At 41.1% G+C, this 15,523-nt stretch overlaps 1 protein-coding gene across 2 annotated transcripts; it reads right to left on the bottom strand.

Moving 5' to 3' along the window:
• Nucleotides 1-4,084: 4,084 nt before the first annotated feature.
• On the bottom strand, nt 4,085-15,081 carry taf3 (TAF3 RNA polymerase II, TATA box binding protein (TBP)-associated facto). 2 transcript variants are annotated; one of them, XM_074678069.1, is made up of 7 exons: nt 14,704-15,081; nt 14,020-14,262; nt 10,969-12,797; nt 10,801-10,883; nt 8,154-8,424; nt 7,849-7,955; nt 4,085-4,945 (listed from the first exon to the last, which is right to left on the bottom strand). In XM_074678069.1, exons 1-7 carry the CDS (start codon nt 14,867-14,869, stop codon nt 4,831-4,833), a joined length of 2,814 nt encoding a protein of 937 aa, XP_074534170.1. In that variant the 5' UTR covers nt 14,870-15,081; the 3' UTR covers nt 4,085-4,830. The 2 variants fall into 2 exon arrangements, with proteins under 2 accessions (XP_074534170.1, XP_074534171.1); XM_074678070.1 differs by having other exon boundaries at nt 8,169-8,424.
• Nucleotides 15,082-15,523: the final 442 nt, after the last annotated feature.

Raw genomic sequence — 15,523 nt, 5'->3', positions numbered from 1 at the left:
ATTAGGCTAACTTCAGGAAATTGGACATGGATGATTTATACCCCGTGGCAGATTGGGGAAAATTAGGGGAAACAATGACACTGTTATCACACAAAATCTCATCCACAAGTCTTGGTTCAGTGGCACACTTCTGTGCATGTTGGCATGTATTTGAATCAGGGAACTACTCCAGATAAAGCCCGGAGAGAGGTATGCACTCGGGAGTCAGGTGTTCTATACAACAAAAACCCTCAAAACATTTTTTAATGCTTACTTGACTGCTCATTAGGAAGCACCTGCACACAGAGGGAAAATATTTTAACCATCTCAATTCAGCCTGTGGGGATTTAGGCCATGTGTCACTGCCTTACGTGAGCCAACTGATAAGGAACCTTAGATTTCTTTCATACCCTAATGTCAATATTTTTCTAGATATTCAGGAGGTCAAAGTTAACCTGCTTGGATATGAGCGGAAATCAAATTTAGCACTGTTAAAAATGGCCGACTACAGCACAGCTGACATGGTCACTGTTTCTAACTCCTGCAAATATTTGCTGAAGTACCTGGTGTGAAAGAAAGTTGCCTTTAACAGCTTGGTACAACATAGTGTGTTCAAGGTAGTGCCAAGCAAATACAGAAAAAAAGTGTAATATAAACAAATATAGACTCATATACCTGTATGATGTAATTCTACATATTTATCCAGAAAGGAAAACTAGTTTCAACATCAAAACAAAATTCCTGGAAACCTTATCATGTATTGCTGACACATGTGTGAAGCAAGTTGTTGAATCGAGTGGGCAGGCTGACCTGCATGGTGTGATCGCAGACTCCTGTGTGTTTATTTGCATTGAACTAAGCTCATTTGCCTGTTTCCTGGTCCTGTAGTTGGGAAAATGACAAAGGCAAATCAAGCTGCTGAACATTAAAGCACTCTTTATATGAAACACTTGAAACACCAGTCTTATGTAACCCACTTTAAATTTTTTAGTTTTTTTTTTCCAAAATATTCTTTGCACAAAGCCCAGGAGGGTTTGTATCTGGGTCTCCTTCTCCCATAGGTGTTGCGTCCTGTTAGAGTGACATGACATTAAGCAGGAAAGTCGTCTGAAACAGGGTCATGTCGGTGTGTGCTGGTATCATAGCTGAGAAGAGCAGCATGAAGGGCCTGCACTTCCTCTGATCGTTGCGCAAAATCCTCTTCATTTCAGCCCTGCTCTCACTTCTGACATGAATATTTTAAACACTGATGTTGAAATTCAGTTCTTTATGTGTGTGTTGCCGCTTAGTATGACTGTCAGTGCCAAAGGCGTCATGCAGAGCACAGAGTAAGAGAAGGTCTATCTTCCTGCTCTGATCCACCAACATAACAGACAGAGAAAAGAATGCAAAGTATGATAATGTGGCGCTGTGTGTTAATGCTTTTCTTTCAAGGCCTCATAAAAAAGAGATTTCAGGGATGAAATAAAATAAAACTCAAAATACAACACAGAGTATGTTCAGTGCACTAGACTAGTTAAAGCTTCAAAGAACCAACGTTGTTTTAAAAAAAAGAACAGCCACATCCTGTTCACATTTCCATTTAAGAGAAAGGCAGTGTGAGTGAGTCTTAGAGCGAGCTGTGGTTGAAAAAGTGTACTGAAGTGTGTCATGTAATCAGTCAAATAACTGCATGTTTACAGCTCTGCAGGTGGTCTCGTGATGAGTGAAAGCAACCATCAGCTTTCCCTTTTTACCACTTGTGAGCTCCTCTAGGACTGATGGCATCAATAAACACTATCTGTGTTTTTGCAGGCGAGAAGTGAAACTGTTCCAGCTCGGTGCACAATGCACTCTTTGGTGTGTATAAACGCAGAGTCTAAGTGTTTTACATTGAAGAAGTGAAATGACTATGAAGATGTCAGCTAAGGTCTTTTGTTGCAAACACTTTTTGACAGTTTGAGACCAAGACATGAATTGATTAATCTTTGGCAGCTTTTCACACAGCACCTTAAAAATAATCCTCACATTGCGTAAAGCAGCAGTGTTATGTGCTGCTTAAGAGTGGAGGTAGATGCTTCTGGAAAGGGTGAGAATATTTTTACCTCATAAGAAATGAAGACTTAATCCTTATCTTTGCATTTGTGCCAGAGCTCCCTATTTACCATTGCAGGGTAATGAGGGAGTGAAAATTTATGATCCAACAGATGCTTGCAGCAAGCTTTGACTGTACGAGACCTGACACCAGCATGTGTGACTGAAGAGGGACTGACACAGCAAGAGAGGCCCACGAGTGGTTAGCACATTACACTCGGCTCAGCAGGGGATTCTGCTATCTATGACCACCATGACAGTTTTATTCACTCTTTTTCACTGCAGTGACTTCATGCCTTAAACCTGACGTTTACTTGGAAATAATATATATCACCACAGTGCTTCATTACAGCTTTAACAGACTGTGTCTCCGTCTAATTCTGTACGTCTGTGTGGACGTGCATGAGTGGCTGCACTTCATATGATAAAGAGCTACACCACATTGAAATGTCAGCTTGTTTTGCATGGGCAGAAGTCATTCTACTTCCCCTTTACAGAGGTCACACATCATTTTTTCCACTTCCCCTATGATTTGGTGTTATCGGAAGGCTGGGTAGATTTTCATCAGTGCCATCTATGGAAATAGACACTCATACAGAGAGAATGAGAGAAAGTTGAATAAGCAGAAAGAATATTCCTGGAGCGGAGAAAGTGAGTGAGTCAGGTGTGCTGGATTGTATCACTGATTGAAAACTAAGGAAGCTATCAGTTTGAGCTTTAAATTTAAGCTACTACTGGACCACTGTCTCTGTGACTGCACTCACAAGACAGCATTTACAGAGGTCAGAAAACCCTGTACTGACTCAGACTAAGACTGAACTTATAACACTCTTTTTAGCTGAACTAGTGTAGTCAGGTATGCAGATGTAAATTTAACAGCAAGCACCCTGTTACCAGAATATTCTTCAGCACAACAAGATGGATATAAACCTTAACGTAAAGCAGGTCAAAAACTTAAATTGGTCTGTTTCATTCGAAGCACCATTGCTCCACACAGCACGGCCCCTTGTCAAAGAATTGATTTGAAAGCACTGCTACAGTTCATAAATCTTTAAATGGTTTTGCACCAAAATACACATCTGATATGCTAGAATAAAAACCAAGCAGGGTCCTGCGGTAAACCAGCACTTGATCTCAGATTGTTGCCAGAAATAAAGAGGAGCACAAAGACTCTAATAAATATCCAGGACAGTCAGTTTTAGAGGGTTTGATGGGTAATAAATCCCTGCAACAAACAACAGTCATGCACTTGTGTTGTGAATGAAAGAAGTAATGGTTCAGAACCTGCATCGTAAAAAATAGGCATCGTCAACTCCAAAGATGCACCTAATCGTCTCAGTGCGTTCTTCTCTGAAAGTCTTTACAGCTTCTGATGAGCTTTAAATCACTTTTACAGTCACCTGCAGCTCCTCTCATGAAGCATGGCGCCTCAGAAGCACCTTCAACTCAAAGACACGGTTTACAAGGTGAAGATTCCACATGCATCAACAAAGACACAGCTGTCACATTTCTTACATTCACAATGTGGTGAGATATTTTCCTCCTGACCCTGCTGTGATGTGCAACACAGTTCCTGTCATGTGCAGCACGCCACAGTGTTTGTGCATGAATAATGACCCCATGTGGTCGGTAGAGGAAAAGCAAAAACAACTCTACTGCAGATGGAAACAGAGACGTTTTCAGGCGAAGAAATCATCCCCTTTACTGTCTACATTTTTTTTTTTTAAAGCAAACCCAGCGCAGTGTGACTATCAAGAAGGCTTCCACATATCTGATGGAGGTAAAGAGATGAGTGACAGCTCAACAGACTCAAAACAGGATCTAGGCTAATGCAATGCATAGACTGCTGCAAGGGAGGTCCCTGAACTTGATCAAACCATTTTTGTGTGTGCGGAGGAGGAAAATTCAATATCTGAAACAGACGTCAAAATCTATGCTCCATGTTAAGCAAATGCAAAGAGGCAGCTACTGGAAAAACACGTCCACACATCCAGGTTAAATAAAGAAAATGTAGATACAGTTCAGATGATGATGGTATTTATGTCTTAAAGTCTGTGCGTACACAGACTGCTCATCTTTAATATTGAAATATCAGCGAAATTAATCACAATACAAGCACAGCTACAGTATAACTCCAGGAAAAATCCATATGAAGGAAAAAAATTAAAATACAAACTTTAAATTTAAAAAATGTACAGAAATTACAGAAATTCATTTGAGTTAAAAACCAATATTTGAAATGGATTTAAATCAGAATCCTAAGAACAAAATGCACGTGGCTTGGAAGTTGGTATTGACACATTTATACACACCTGATGCCATCATTGTTATTTACATGACATTACCATGGTACTAATGCAGAAACCTGTGGAAAGACTCAACGTCACTCCGCTTGTGGCGATACAAAGGAACAGAAATAAAGACAGTGGATTTTTGTTTGGATCTGCTTTGTCAAGCATTCGTCCGTGACACATTGTCATGATCTCATACAAACAAAACTGTTGTGATCTCTTACGACAAGCAAACAGTTTACATGTGAAAAGGGAAAACCACAGAGCCCCACATGAGAGCTAAGGCTGGATATGTGCTGGTTAAAGCCTTTTTTTATCTTTCCATCTCACAAATCATCATGGCTGACATCTTTAGAAAAAATCATCATGTGTTAGCATCAGCCACGGCCTTTAACTTCTTTTTTTATCATACAGCAGTGCCACGAATGTTCAGTGATGGCTTTAAGTCCAAAGACACAGTCCAAAGTATGTGCTTTTTTGCATAGTCTCAATGCGGTTTGTGTTTCCTTTTCTTGTGTTTTTTGTCCTTCTTCTTACTGGAACATTTAACACAGAACCACGACTGATCCTCAGGAGGGGCGGTGAGGATCCCGACACAAGGCCTGAGGAGACAACAGAGGGAGAGAGAGCAAGAATTTAAAGACACAGATATCTCAAATCAACTTTTTTTTTTACCCTTACAACTCAAGTTGATCAAAACTGTCAATGTCCCTGACACTTTTTCCCTGCTGTGGTAAAACTATGATCTAGGCCTCTGAAGAACTGAGGATGTTACAAATGTTTGGTGACTGGGCTCTGACATGGAAAGAGGTTTATGCCCTAAGATTATAAAGAAAGACAGATGAACATTTCATACTAAAAGTAAATACATACATAAATGAGCAATATGTCATTGCAAACGGACTTGGTAGAGAGAGCTAAAAACTTTTTTTTTCAGATCAATCATTTGGAAGCATTAATGGAGACACGACACAGTGAAGTGGCGCGTTTTTCCCTGTTTGTGCATTGAGCCACAATGGTCTTGATTCGGGCAAAGTAGCAAAGTAGCTGTTCTTTAAACTTCACCCAAAGTATATATAACAAACTGCAAACATCCAGAAAATGAGCAAGCCATGGCCTGAATACTTGCTGCTAGTAGATAAAATTAAAATCAAGGCCTGAATGAACACAATCAAGCATCTTTACTCTTAAAAAGGATTTAAGAAACCTGCAAACTAACATTACAGATTTGAGGGATTTTAGAAGAATATGTAATTTGTAAGTTCAGAAAAAATTAGAAAAAGAAAAAAAAAATTATACTTGGACTTTCCTCAGGAGGAAAAGCAAGAGGGCACTAGCCAGAGCTCTGCAAAATCTCAACTACTCAGACAACCCTTCACCAATACGTGTCTACATGTTCCATTTCTTACTCTTAATTTAGCTCGCACATCTCTAATACTTTAATGAACCACTTCCTCATTTCCCCTGTCAATCAGATTAAAGTAGACTGTGAGAGATTAGCCAAGGCATTTCCAACAATATTAGAGACATTCATCCCAAATGTACCAATCCCAATCTACAGGATTAGTTTTTCAACAAACAACCATGTGAAAGAGATGATCACCTGTTACTCAGTGCAGTAATGAAGTGATGTGTGTTTAAAGCACCGAGGCCGCCCTCACTCTGTTTTAGAGGAGTCTGAGAGATGAATTAGCTCACCAGCATCAAAGAATTGCTCATGCTGATGCAGATGATGTTTTGTTGTTTGTCAGCAAACCCTAATCCTCAATTCTTTAATCCCATATATTCTGGGATTATCCTTTATAATCTCAAATTTCAGAATTAGACTGGAGAAATCTAGTTTTAGGAAGTTTTCACAAGGCAATGTAAGGGCTATCAAATTCCTTGGATTACGTTTTCTATTTTAAGAATTTCGACTGAATGACAGATATAATGACTGACTGATAGGGCTCGGACGATTTGCTGTTATTACGATTCGATTTTATTACGATTTTTGGGGTGCCAATTCGATATAAATTGCCATTCTCAGATATTAATGATTTTTCCAATTTTTAGACTGTGTGAAAAAGTTAAATGACGATATCGTCTACAGACTATATCAGGAGCCATATTTTCCCATAAAATGCACATCACATGGGTCAGAGAGAAACTTTTCACCCTCTGCTGGAGAAAAGTCGTAACTTTTTTTTCCAATCCAGTTTATAAACTAAGACTGAAATGAAGAATATGAATATGAAAAAAGGTTTTTTTTTATACAAAGAATCAGAATTTTGATGTTAAACAAAATATCCTGATATATCTGTTTTTGATTTTTTCTCCCAACCCCTACTGACTGACTGACTGACCGACTGAATAAATGAATGAATGAATGGATGAGTGGACAAACAAGTGGTTGGATAGACTCAAAAACAATGGCGAAAAAGAGAACTTGCATACTTCAAAAGGGAAACAAAACCCTCCAATTCTTGGAGATTAAAACTGGATTTACTTACCTTGGATGAGAATTTGAAACATCAATAGATTTTTTAATGAAAAGTGCGGGCTAACTCAGTTCTATCTTTGGATGGGCAGAGCAAGAGAGGCTACTCTAGCAAATGAAAACGCTCAATGATTTCATCCTGAGAAAATGTGTTGCACAAAAGTGATCACATCATGAGAGTGTGTTTTGAGATACTTCTTGTATGAACAGAATTATGTATTGTGGTGCTGAAAACTGTTTTCCAAATAGAAATTAAACTTGGAACTGTATTTTTCCCGTTGCTTAATAAAGTTCCCACTGAGACACACGTGCTAATGATGAATAGCGCCTGTGATAACCAAAAGAAGAATTTCTTAACTCAAGTTTGACCAGAAAATGTTTCTGAATCTCTAACACTTGACTTTCAGAGTGAAAACCAACTCAATGTGTAATGTATACATAACAGAATACAACTCCCTTCCTCTTTCTTTTTCTCATTGATTTATTCATCCTCTCTGAAAACAAACTGCCTTCCCTGTCACATTAAACAAAATAATTGTATTCTTCATTGAGTTTTACAATCAGCAGGAGCAGATGAAATGCTGCTGCTAAAAAAAATAAACCTTTAAACTCAAATAAACTTCTATCAAGAGTCAGAGACCGTGAATGGATGGTGCTTTACAGAGATTTGTTGACTTTTTCTGACAGATCATCAGCACATACATAAAGGCCAATGAGATCAGTCGAAACATTTTTAAAAGATAACAAATTTGCCATAAACTGATTTTATTCTGTCCATACAGCTACACTGAAAACTTAGAAAACAGTGAAAAACCCAAACTGAACTGTCAACTTGATCATGAATGCTTATGTGATGTTTAACTCCCTTAACAGACCCAAACAGATCAGAGCGCTCTAATGGATGAGAACAACTGAACTTAACCATCAGCTATGCAAAACTAAAAGCAGACCAAAAAAAAAAGCAAAACCTGGTACAGTCAAAAAGACCAGAAACAAAAAACAAATCCAAGGAACAAAGTCTCTTACCAATGATACCAATCATCGCAGTCATCACATCCTATCATGAGACTGCCATCATCTGGTTTGTTGCATCCAGGACAAATCCAGATCTTGTTTCCCCATTCATCTCGGATCTTTGAGTGGACACAGAAAGTATTAGAAACATGATCTTAACAAATGCAGAACAATAAAGGACAAGACAAAGTCCATCTAGACACACTGCATATACCAGTGCGTTATCTAAGCCTAGAGATGAATCACAGTTAAAAAAAAAAACACTGCTTTATCAAACATGAATTGAGAATATATAAAAGTGGTGAGTCGACACTCACTACGTAGTTACTGACGGTCTCAGTTACGACGCTGCGGACTGGTGTTTTGAAGGATGCCGCAGGTGACGCCATGGAGGCAGCGGAGAGCAGGGATGAAGGAGCAGGAGCTGGTGGAAGCGGAGAGGCCGGCACAGGCAGAGTGGGTACCACTGGGGAGAGGATGGGGGGTGGTGGAGGCGTCCGGGGCCGATTCCCAGGTCCGGATTTGGCAGCTGGGGTTTTGGTCGCCGGCGTCTTGGGCTCTGAGTTTGGAACCACCTTGCTGATGACACTGGAGAGAAAGAGTAAGACAGTCAACACAATCAACATGGTGTTGTGAAATGTTGTAATGCTCTAGTTTTAATGGGGCAATTTCTTCTCTTTACTCAAAGCTATCTCTGCAAGGAAGGTCAAGAAAGAGCCAACACAACACATACTAGGTTGATTTTTATGACACTAAATGTTCAAATATTTACACATTTAACAGTTTCAACAGGTCTGCATCAAATTTATCATCAAGCATTCATTTTAACTAGATATTTGATAGCTGATGAAGTGTAATCACTAATAGATCTCAGGGGTAGAATGAGTCAGAAGGTCTTAGACCCAGCTCTTAGTGAATTTTCAGCACTAATTACTGAATGTCGTTGAAGGTTGAAGCATATTGTGGCAGCAATTGATTGTTGTTGGTTGGCTTGATTATTCTACATTATTAATAAAAGATAATTAAAAAAAAAAACAGAGAAGAAAATACTGCAGCTGAATAACTTGTAGCACTGTTGTCGCACTAACTAGGCTTTCCTTCCGTCTAAATTCTTGCTTGTGTTGTACGTTGCTTTGGACAAAAGCGTCTGCTAAATGACACTGAAAAACAGTAAACTGTAAAATCTAAGGTCTGATCAGGCTTCCTCTGTGACCTGTTTAACAAAAAGTTGACTGTATTCCTTTTTAACATTAAATTGATTTTTAGCACGAAAAATCTATAAGAGCAATACTTTTTGAACTTATTTGCTTTTTTTAAATTTTCTTGGGCAATTATTGTATTTTATTATTATTAGAAATTAAAAATAATTTACAAAAAAAGCAAGGAAAATGCCAAGGCTAGCAAGATCCAACATGTCAAAACCAAGGGGCAACATCCGGTTTAGAGAAATGAAACTTATGCGGAAGTGCTAAAAGTTGCTGATCATCGAGAATCTGCTTGAGGCTGGCTGCAGAAAGACCGTAAGTCACATGCACACCCAGCCAAAAAAAAAAACCTGACTTTTATAGTATTAAAAAGCATATTTACAGCTTGGTTCAAAAAATAGCTGAAATGCTGATTTCACTATCGGCACACACTGTATGGTGGGTAACTTTTTTTCCAACTCTGCGGTTTAGAAGTTATTAGGATTGTTTGATTGACCAATCAGAGACACAGCTCAGCTCACGTGACTAACGTGCAATGTGGCTTGATTTCACAGTATCACTATCACACTAAATCCATGTTTTATACACTCTACGGTCAAAACATGTCAATCCATTTAAAGGTAAAGGGCACAGAGGTTTATGACCTCACCTCTTCTTGTTGACTATGTGGCAAAAACATTTGTTTCCAGCAGTATTGATAAACAAACAATACAAACAACTAATTTGGTACGAGACCCTTGAGCTTATTTGAGCAAATGCTTGACCTTAAAGAATAAGTTCGGTTTATACAGCTTTTACATTGTTTATAGAATGAAGTAGAACAAAATACTCACCCAGAAGGTTTTCCTGGTCCAAGCAGTGATCAGGAGATAATTCGATCCAAAATCGTGCAGCGGATGTCCGTATAATGGGATCCATCGGGGCATAGACAGCGCACTCCTAAAACTGCATTAATCGTCCAAAAACGTGTTTTTCACCAATATTCCATCATGGTCCGCTCCAGGTTAGTCCTCTGCTGCAGTCTGTGTCACTCCAGACAGTGCTGTGTTGCTGTACTGACCTCTGAACTGACGAAGACTTTGTTTACGATTGCCCCTCCGCGCGTTGTTATGTGGCCTGCCGTTTTCCCCTAAAACAATGAGCCGCACTGCGCATGCACGGAGGGGCAATCGTAAACAAAGTCTTCGTCAGTTCAGAGGTCAGTACAGCCACACAGCGCTGTCTGGAGTGACACAGACTGCAGCAGAGGACTAACCCGGAGCGGACCATGATGGAATATTGGTGAAAAACATGAGTTTTTGGACGATTAATGCAGTTTTAGGAGCGGCGCTGTCTATGTCCCGATGGATCCCATTATACAGACGTCCGCTGCATGATTTTGGATCTGAAAATCTCCCGAAGCAATGCTTGGATCAGGAAAACCTTCTGGGTGAGTATTTTGTTCTACTTCATTCTATAAACAATGTAAAAGCTGTATAAACTGAACTTATCCTTTAATCTGGAAGCATTTAGTAAAAAACAAGTTCAGAGACCAAAATATGCCATTTGAAGCAAATTAAAGCTCCTGATAGTTTTTGAAACTGCTCAGGTAATAATGACAACGTAACCCATGTGTAATGCAACACACATCTTTTTGCTTAGGTGAAAAGAGTTTCAGGTTAGACAGAGAAACACACAACAGAAAAAAAACAACTTTGACTGTTTTTCCTAAAGTTGCAGTGAAATGAGGACCCAGATGGAAAAAAAAGTTTACTCTTACATTTTGTCTTGGCCTGCTCCCACCCTCAGTGTCAGTCTGGGGATGACTGGAGAAGGAAGAGTTGTTGGAGTGTCCACTTTGACCTGATGAATTATGAGGCACAGGGTGAGTTTCAGTGACACTCTCAACATAAAAAAAGGTAAAACACAAAAAGAAGAAACACATCACCTTCTCCAGCCTAATCCTCTCTTTTTCTTTCTCCTTCTCCTTTTCCCGTTTTTCCTTTTCCTTCTCTTTTTCTTTCCTCTTCTCCTCCTTCTCCCGCTCCTTTTCTTTGGCCTTCTCTCGCTCTTTATCCTTTTCTTTGTCTTTCTTTTTCTTCTTCTCCTTCTTGTCCTTTTTCTTGTCCTTCTCCTTGCTCTTTACCTCCTTATCCTGGAGGATGGGGGCCAAAGGAGGAAGCATGGAGGGGATGCGCAGGCAGGCAGAAGGGCTGAAGAGTGGTGGGAGTTCTCCCAGAGCAAAGGGGGCTAAGGCAGATTGTTTCTGCCTGTCCTCTTTGCTTCTGTCCTTCCCCTTGTCCCGTTTGTCTTTGTCTTTTTTATTCTTTTCTTTATCTTTCTTTTTGTCTTTGTGTTTCTCCTTCTCCTTCTTGGGTCCATCTCCATCTCTGGATTTTATTTTGATGGAGCCCTCAGGTAAAGTAAAATCTCGTGGAAGGAAGAGATCGTCTTCCTTCACTCCAAACTCCTTCCAGGGCATCTTACTGTCCTTAGAAAACTCCTTGTTCTTATCCCGGTTCTTGTCTTTATTCTTCTCTTTCAGCTTGCTCTTATCCTTCTCTCGGTCCTTGTCTTTCGGTTTGTCTTTCTCCTTCTTCTTCATTTTAGTTTTGAGCTCTTTCTTCAGCTTCTTCTTTACATCCACTGATGACACAATCTTGTTCTTCTCCTCGAACATCTTCAGCAGAGGTTCGGGAGTAGGTGGGGAGGCAGATCCTGAGGATAAAAAGTCACCCTGGCTGGGCTGGGCCACAGAGGGACCGCCTTGGTTGACCTTTCGGATCACTTCATTGATTGAATCATCCATAGTCCAATTGCCAAGGCCTGGGTGCCCCTGTAGGTGAAGTGGTGTTGACGTGTCTTTTATAGAGTTACTGGCTCCCATCAGGAGTTTCGGTGTAGAGGGCTCCATGATGGTAAGTCTCCTGGGGCTGGAGAATCCATCACCATCTGAGTCTGAGCCTGAGGAGAACGCAAAAGGATCGGGCTCCCGCTCGGCACACGCTCTGGCTATTACAGCATCGATGGAGTCATCGATGGCTGTGTTATCAGGCTCCAGTTTCTTAAAAGGACCCTCAGCCAAGTCTCTGTCCTCCATGTTTGGTCTCATATGGATGTTCTCTTTGCCCATCCTCTCGCTCAGAGCAGACAGCGGCAGCTTCAGCATGCTGTCTGTCTTACTCTGAGGTTGGGATGCTTTGGCTGAACCCACCTTTGGGCTCTTGGGGCTTTTAGGGCTCTTCGTCCTGCCTGGGGATTTCTTTCTCTCCTTAGAGGCTTTTGGGGAGTGAATGGGACTACCACCCACCGGCACAGGAAGAACCCCTTTAGGGGACTTAGTCCGTTGTCTGCCCGGGGAAGAGACCTTAGTCTTTCTTCCAGGAGTGGTGAGGCCCTTTTGATCAGAGTGTTTTGGTACAGCCGGCTGAGGTCTGAATGAAGGAAGGGCTCCAGAGGGGGCTTCAGGTGACAGGGGGTCGAGGCTGTCATGAGAGGGCAGCATGCCCGGGGGTACGCGCTGAGGGTTGAGGGAGGTAAGAGGCTCCCTAGGCTCAACCCCCCACTCTGGGCTGAGGCCAGGGTACATGCGTGGTCTCTTGGAGGTGGGCATCATACCCATTGCTGCATCTGGACTGTCCAGGTGTCTCTTCAGGGGATGGTTCTCGTCGTTGACTGTCTCATCCTCGTCCATGTCGTCCTCGTCTTCCTCCAGTGCCACCTGCATAGCTTCGGCTGAGGTGCCCATGTCAGCAAGGACCTCCTCTTCCTCCTCTTCTAGAGACAGGAAGGGCAGAAAAACAAGTTAATTAACACATACAGGATATTCTTTTTCATGTTATGTTTGTGGACATTTCCAGTTGGATTGGACAGCTGAGGAGACAAGAGAAGACTAACAGTGGGCGTAAAGAGTGGATGAAGACATGCAGCAAATGGTGATGGGCAGTTGTTGAACCAGTGACCTCTGCAACAATATATTTAGCATCTGTACATGGGGTGCAGGCTTAAACTGCTCGGCATACGGTGACATTTTCTGACCACATGATTCATGACTTCACTCGTCTGTTTCTTAAACAGAGGTTTGAAGCAAGTCACTGATGGGGGCCATATTGAAAAAGAGCAGCTTTGAGCCTCCACACTAACAGCTATAGGATGCCCACCTGTCAAACAGCTGAGCTGTTCCTCAGATTGGTGAACTTACATTCTGCATATCTTCATAGCTGCTGAGTTAGAAACCCACCCGTACAGTGTGTACCATTGGAGAAGTCAGCTACTCATACAGAAGACATTTTTTTCCCAGGCTGCAAACATGTTCATTTTTTTCTGCTGTGAAAATTGCTTTATTTGACTTTTTCCAGTGCCAGTCTCAAGTGGAAACTCGAAGAACTACAGATTTTGGCACTTCAGCATTGCCTCATAGTTTTAGACCAGAGGTTGCCTCTCGATTGCAACTGATTTCTTATGGCGCAGATAAATAATTCAACACAGTGTGAGCGAGATCAACTTAGAATATTTGTTCAAAATTGAATCTGCATTTTAATACACTTAAACCATCACTTAGGAAGCAAGCAAAGGTCATTGTTGAAAGAGTTACAATGACATATATCCCCACATTCATACTCAATACATATGATCATGACTTATTGATTGACTAGGTGAAAGAAAACACAAATCACAGAGATGTATGGAAAACTGAAGAGCTGTTTCTTAAGCTAGCACTACACTGGCAAAAAATGTACAATTCACTGCTGTTGATTATTCTAGAAACCAATCAAATCAGATGGACCACTATGTATCATTGTTTAGAGTTTTTCCACAAAAAAAAATAAATATTCAAATCATAATGCCAGTTTCTTAAGGCTTCTCTGCAGCAAAAAAAGGCTTCTGCAAATCAGATGCTGCACTTAGATCTACTGCATGTCAGTGACATGTCAAATTAATGCTCTGCCCTTATTCACACAGAATCAGAGACGAGTGCATATCTTTCATATGAACTGACCTTCTTGTAAAGAGACCAGGGGTGGCATGTAATCTGGAATATGATCCTTCCTTTCCTCCGCATCTCGGGCTCCAGGCTGGGGAAACTGCAGCACATTGTTTTTAGTGACAGGAAACAGAGGCGTTTGATGGGTGAAGGGCACAGGCTCCAGGTTGTGGACATAGTCCTCTAGTTCACTCAGGCTCACTCCCAGCAGCCTGAAGGCTTGGCTCACATCATCCAAGACTGGATCTGTTCTTCCATCTGAAATGAAAATCAAATTAAAAACGAGACACTGAACCTCACTGCATTAAAGAGATTTTTGTTTCCAGCACTGAACTGCCAGGACCTATAAGAGCTGAGTCCAAACTTTGACACCGCACTGATATGGAGGTACAAAATCAATGAGCTATCCTGACTCATGCTGTTTTGATTATTACTCAATTAATTAAATCTTCCTACAGACATCACAAGACTTCCTCTTCAATACATGTGACAACTGCTATTAACAACGTGGTGAATGCAGCTAAAGAGCACAGTTGGTGCGACAAATACTTTACATGGTTAGCTGTGCAGCTACTGTACTTTTTGACACATCAACCTTTGCTAGGGGGCGCCAGCTGCAGAGCCAGTCAACAACAACGTGATCAACTACTTCAGTTTTCTGGTTTAAAAAGTAATCAGGGCAATGAAAGAAGCACTCACAGAGCTCAGAGTACCGATGACACGCCCTGGCCAACTGCTGGATATATCGATGCAGCACATCCGACAACAGATCGCATGCAGTTAGCTGAACCGCATCCCAGCCCAGAGCTTGGCAGATCTGCGCCACCGAAACACGCAGCAGCGAGCGGGCATAGCTCTCGCACATCTCGCTGACTTAGTTACGGTATTATTCTGGTCAGTTCCTTATCCAAAACATACTCCAGGGCTTCATGTTCCACAGAACCCCCGAGGGGCTTGAAAAAAACCGCAAAAGCGGTGAAATTTAGACATCTACTTTAGTAAATATATTGGCGCTTTCGCCAGAGTCGCCATCTTGATTCCATCGATAGACCCATCCCCAAAATCTACCTCGCACATGCGCACAAGTCAACGTCTGCCCCCAAGCTCTACTGTGTTCAAGAGAATCATCAACGGTTACCGATGCGCAGATTAGTCGATGTCGGATGGGTGTGATTTCAATTAATATTGACGGCGGCTTCGCCTATTTTGGAGCAGTTTATTAAGCTAAGGAATCAAATTAAACCTGCAACCACGTAATACGTGTAAGGAGCTAATTTTCATCGTTCAGTAAACAACGACCACCTATTTCGTTATTTTCACTCACCGCAGCGTGAGGAGTTCATCACAAACACCCATAGACTGTTTAGAACAAACACCACAAAGTCGTTTCAGTTGAGGAAGTCAGAAAAGGAAAACCATTACACTACAAAATATTTGAAGTTACGGGAGACTTCTGTTGGATTTTATTTTAGTGTCTTTTCCATAAGAGTTGGCAGGGAATTCGACACATTCTCATTTT

Source organism: Halichoeres trimaculatus, unplaced genomic scaffold (genome assembly GCF_033239565.1).
Source record: "Halichoeres trimaculatus isolate MK-OKI-2021-1 unplaced genomic scaffold, fHalTri1.1 fHalTri1_scaffold_10, whole genome shotgun sequence".
NCBI lineage: Eukaryota > Metazoa > Chordata > Actinopteri > Labriformes > Labridae > Halichoeres > Halichoeres trimaculatus.
Note: the sequence above shows the minus strand (reverse complement) of the source record. Positions and strands in the feature narration are given on the sequence as shown.

Bases quoted from the DNA above. Each gene is read 5' to 3' on its own strand.
- taf3 (XM_074678069.1), bottom strand. From the start codon at position 14,869: ATGTGCGAGAGCTATGCCCGCTCGCTGCTGCGTGTTTCGGTGGCGCAG. The intron at 10,884-10,968 runs GTGATGTGTTTC...ATAATTCATCAG, and splicing joins AGAGGATTAGGCTGGAGAAG to GTCAAAGTGGACACTCCAAC. The intron at 8,425-10,800 runs GTAAGAGTAAAC...CTTTCTCTCCAG, and splicing joins GGAGCAGGCCAAGACAAAAT to TGTCATCAGCAAGGTGGTTC.